This window comes from Phalaenopsis equestris, unplaced genomic scaffold (genome assembly GCF_001263595.1).
Source record: "Phalaenopsis equestris unplaced genomic scaffold, ASM126359v1 Scaffold000877, whole genome shotgun sequence".
NCBI lineage: Eukaryota > Viridiplantae > Streptophyta > Magnoliopsida > Asparagales > Orchidaceae > Phalaenopsis > Phalaenopsis equestris.
The window spans coordinates 961,499-965,355 of record NW_018165317.1 but is presented as its reverse complement, the minus strand read 5'-3'; the positions used below and the strand labels follow the sequence as shown (position 1 = coordinate 965,355).

General features: G+C 40.4%; 1 protein-coding gene across 1 annotated transcript; it reads right to left on the bottom strand.

Annotated features, from left to right (window-relative positions):
* Positions 1 to 305: 305 nt before the first annotated feature.
* Positions 306 to 960, bottom strand: LOC110032069 (arogenate dehydratase/prephenate dehydratase 2, chloroplastic-like; the record flags this gene model as incomplete). The annotated part of the gene is made up of 3 exons (XM_020735582.1): positions 630 to 960; positions 489 to 553; positions 306 to 398 (listed from the first exon to the last, which is right to left on the bottom strand). Coding segments are annotated over exons 1-3 (414 nt in total), but the record flags the coding sequence as incomplete, so codon positions are not given.
* Positions 961 to 3,857: the final 2,897 nt, after the last annotated feature.

The following is a 3,857-nucleotide window of genomic DNA, read 5'->3' as shown; positions in this document are numbered from 1 at the left end:
GTCAAGTAAACAAGCTTAGCAAATTGCAATTGGTTCCCCTAAAAAATTGTCAGTAGTAATTTTTATTAACTTGATTTGTAAATTATAAGCCCAGAGTAATCAAGACTAGATGAATGAAGTCAGCAAAAGTAATAATTTTATGAACTAAAAAAGTTCAAAGATTAAACTTAAGAGTTAACATCATATACAGGGTAGGGCTTGTTATTGATGTCCTCGAAACAGAAGTGCTTAACTTGACAGAAAAAAAAAACAAAAATAAAAAAGATATTAGTTCGCAAAAGCTGATACGTAAACAACGAACTCACATCAAAAGCCGTCTCAAACAATTCGCATGGAACAGCTTCACAATTAGGGTAAGCTTTTGCTGCTGCGGATTCGCTGAACGCTCCCGGAAGACCCTGATTGAAAATAAACAAACAAAACAAATCATCTAAGACCAAATCACTATCATCCAAAAAGACAAATTACCAGCTAATCAGATTGTTCACCTGGTAGGCCACTCTAAGCCGAGATCTATTAACCGAACTGGATAAATCCGAGGCAGTAAGAGGCCCTACAGTAAAAAACGAATCTGCAAACATAATACAAGAAACTCTAGAGATAAAAAGTAAATCAGAACGTATACCCACTTCGTCGTGTTGGAGTATTGGAAGAAATCTCCGGCAATGATTCACTGAAGGTCCTCTTCACCTCAAGCGCCCTAGCGTCTTCATTTCTTCCCCTTCCATTGAGGCCTCCATCAGATTCGAAGCTGGCCATTACGAAGCCATCGCTGCACCGCCTGAGAGAGATCCTCCGGGGAATTCGAGAGGTTTTCATTGTTCCTTGGGCGAATTGCGAGTGGGGTTCAATAGATATGATTCGAGTGCCGGCCGTAGAGGCCATGGTTGGAGAAGGATGTAGCTCTCAGCGATGGCTGTAGCCGACAGTGAGAGAGAGAGAGAGAGAGAGAGAGAGAGAGAGTTGGAGAAGGAGGCTTAAATTCCGGATTTGAATTTACTAAATTCAGTTTTTCATCCTATTTAGGGTCCGTTTTCAAATAATCACGTTGGTGTACGTGTAAATTGTGTTTTAGCAATTTATGTATTTTCAAGTCTTAAAAATGTTGAAAATAGTATTTTCACATTACACATATCCAGATGTTATGACGGGTTTCAGGTGATGGTCTTATTTTTCCAAAAAAATAAAAATTTGTAATAGTCACCGCACCAAACTTAATAACAGATTATTTTAATCAGTTTATAAGCAGATTATTCAATAAGCTGAAGTTGCCCCAAACAAACCCTTAATCAAATCCAAAATTTAAGTCAAAAAATAATTGAGAAAATTTTGAATTTATTAAATATGTATTTGAGATGATAACAATCTTCTTAAAAAATTGATCGTACAATTATTGTAGAGAAAGCAAGTTGAATCCAAAATTACCTGAGACACATCTAAGGAATAGAGTGATAAAAGGAGAGAGAGAGAGAGAGAGAGAGAGAGAGAGAGAGAGAGAGAGAGAGAGAGAGAGAGAGAGAGAGAGAGAGAGAGAGAGAGAGAGAGAGAGAGAGAGAGAGAGAGAGAGAGAGAGAGAGAGAGAGAGAGAGAGAGAGAGAGAGAGAGCAAGGAGAGCAAAAGCCAGTAAATTCACGTAATTTTTATTTATGAAATGGTCCTACATTTATAGGAATGATCAAATGTATAATTATATATTGTATCCCTTGTATATATAGATATGGTGGGGGTTATTTTTCTGAATACATGAATATTGGGTCGGAAGTCCTGAAGACTCCTGGCCGGACGGAGCCGGAGCCGGAGCCTTTCCGGACAAGATCGGGTCCCTAAGAAGATGTCCGGCTGGACAGAACAAGGTCGAGTCCCTAGAAGACGTTGGTTTAACCGGAAAATGTAGGGTCCCTAAGAAGACATTCGACATGACAAAGCTGGGTGCCTGTGATAGCGTCCTGCCTCACTTCATTTTGATCGAGCGGCTTCACGTCAATTTGACTATTTGTTGAGAGTTTATCCTTATACAGATCGAGCGGAAAGCTCTGACCAAATATTTTGGGGCCGAGTTTATCCATGTAAGTCTTGTGCCGGCAGGTTGATTTCTAGAAAGGTGGCCGTATTTTATCCAATTGGGAGACACTTTTCTCCTAGTTTATGGGAGTCTGCAGGTTAAGTATTGGATATCGGATTGTCCCTGGTGGGTCGTCACGATGCCACATCATCTTCTTCCGCCAGCGTTGGGATATCATTAAGATTCATGCTGACATATTTTTGATAACAGATTGAAGTTACCTTATTCTCTTACTCCTTGATGACAACAACTATGATAAGGGCAATGGGATCTTAATTTTTCAAACAAGTCAATGATTTTCATGACAATTTAATGTGCAATAATTAGCTACTTCTTGATTATTGTTCCAAGGCCATTATAAATAAAAAATGAGATATGAAGACTCATCATTAACACGTCCCTTTGCACTGATCTCTCATTTTCTTTGTGGCTCTGAATATTGAGCGGGACAGCTTCCCAAATCTGTGAGTGAGGAAGCTCGTGTTATGGCATTCCATGCCATGAAGAAGAGGGCCAAGTCAGCTCCTAGAGGCGAACGACTCGATAAACATATTGTGCCTGAGGTGAAGGCTTTCGAACATCTGGTCAAGCTAGGATCGTCGAATTCAAACAATGGTCATGTTTTTCATGAAGAAACGTCGTACGATGGGAAAACCCCGTCTTGATGACGATTAAACAGAGCAAACATTTTGTCCTTCAGTTTTTCTCGAGATGAGGGTGGGGCAGGATCAAGAGCATGCCTTTACTTGGTACCTCTGGAGGCTCTGGTTACCAATGACCAAAGGGATCCCCCTGACCTTCGCTCAATGTACACTTCCCAATTCATTTCTCTTCTTTTGTCGGAGGCGCGGGAGGATAGGGAGGGGGGCACACCACCTCAGACATGAATAAAATCATGGGCCACTATTCACATCAGAGTACAAAGACTACTTTCCACTAATTGTGACACTACTCAAACCAGAGTTGCAGCGGATCTGGGGTCGACCGCATTTTCCAAGCGTCTTGGAGGATCGCGCGGTGATGAATCGATAAGCTTCGCAGTCGATCTGACAGAAATGACAAGTGTGCCAAGACTATTTGTCTTGGTTGAGCTTCATCTTCATGAGGTTGAGGCTCCATCAGATCAAGAAACAAATCTTCTTAATTTCCAGAAATGTACGATTGGATCGGTTGGAGGAAGAATTAGTCGCGGTTCGGGCTCGTGAGTTCACTCCTCTGGAGCAGGTGACTTCTCTAAGGGCTGAGTTAACAGCCGTCGAGGAGGAAATTTTGATTTCCTCATATTTTGAGATGAATATAGTATATAAGGTTAGGATGGGAGGAGAGTTGATGTAAAAATGGTTGTCTCAGTTGGGGTTCATTGAGGTTGAGGCAGTAAATGTTAGTTTTATATATTTTTTTTCCTTTTCAACTAAGTAGTATTTAATGGACGAATTTTCTTCTCGGGCGATTGAATGGTTGCATCCAAATAAAAAAAGGTGTAAATATTTATTTTTTTTAATATCTTCATGTATACATTTTTAATTCTTGGTCCATCGATAAGTGTGTTGGCTTTGACGCTTTATCTGCGCTTCGATGTGGCAAAAATACCCTACTTTACTTGTGTAGCTTTGACTTTAATTATGTGTTATAAGTGTGAATCAGTTGATTTGCTCCTTATATTGACTTCCTCCTCCTCAATGTGACCCTTCTTCTTCTCCTCGTAACTTGTGGCTCCCAAGTATTCCTCAAAACTCGTTGGCGTGAACTTACCAGAGGTTGTGTCGGTTGTTTTAGAGGGGCGCATAACGAATTT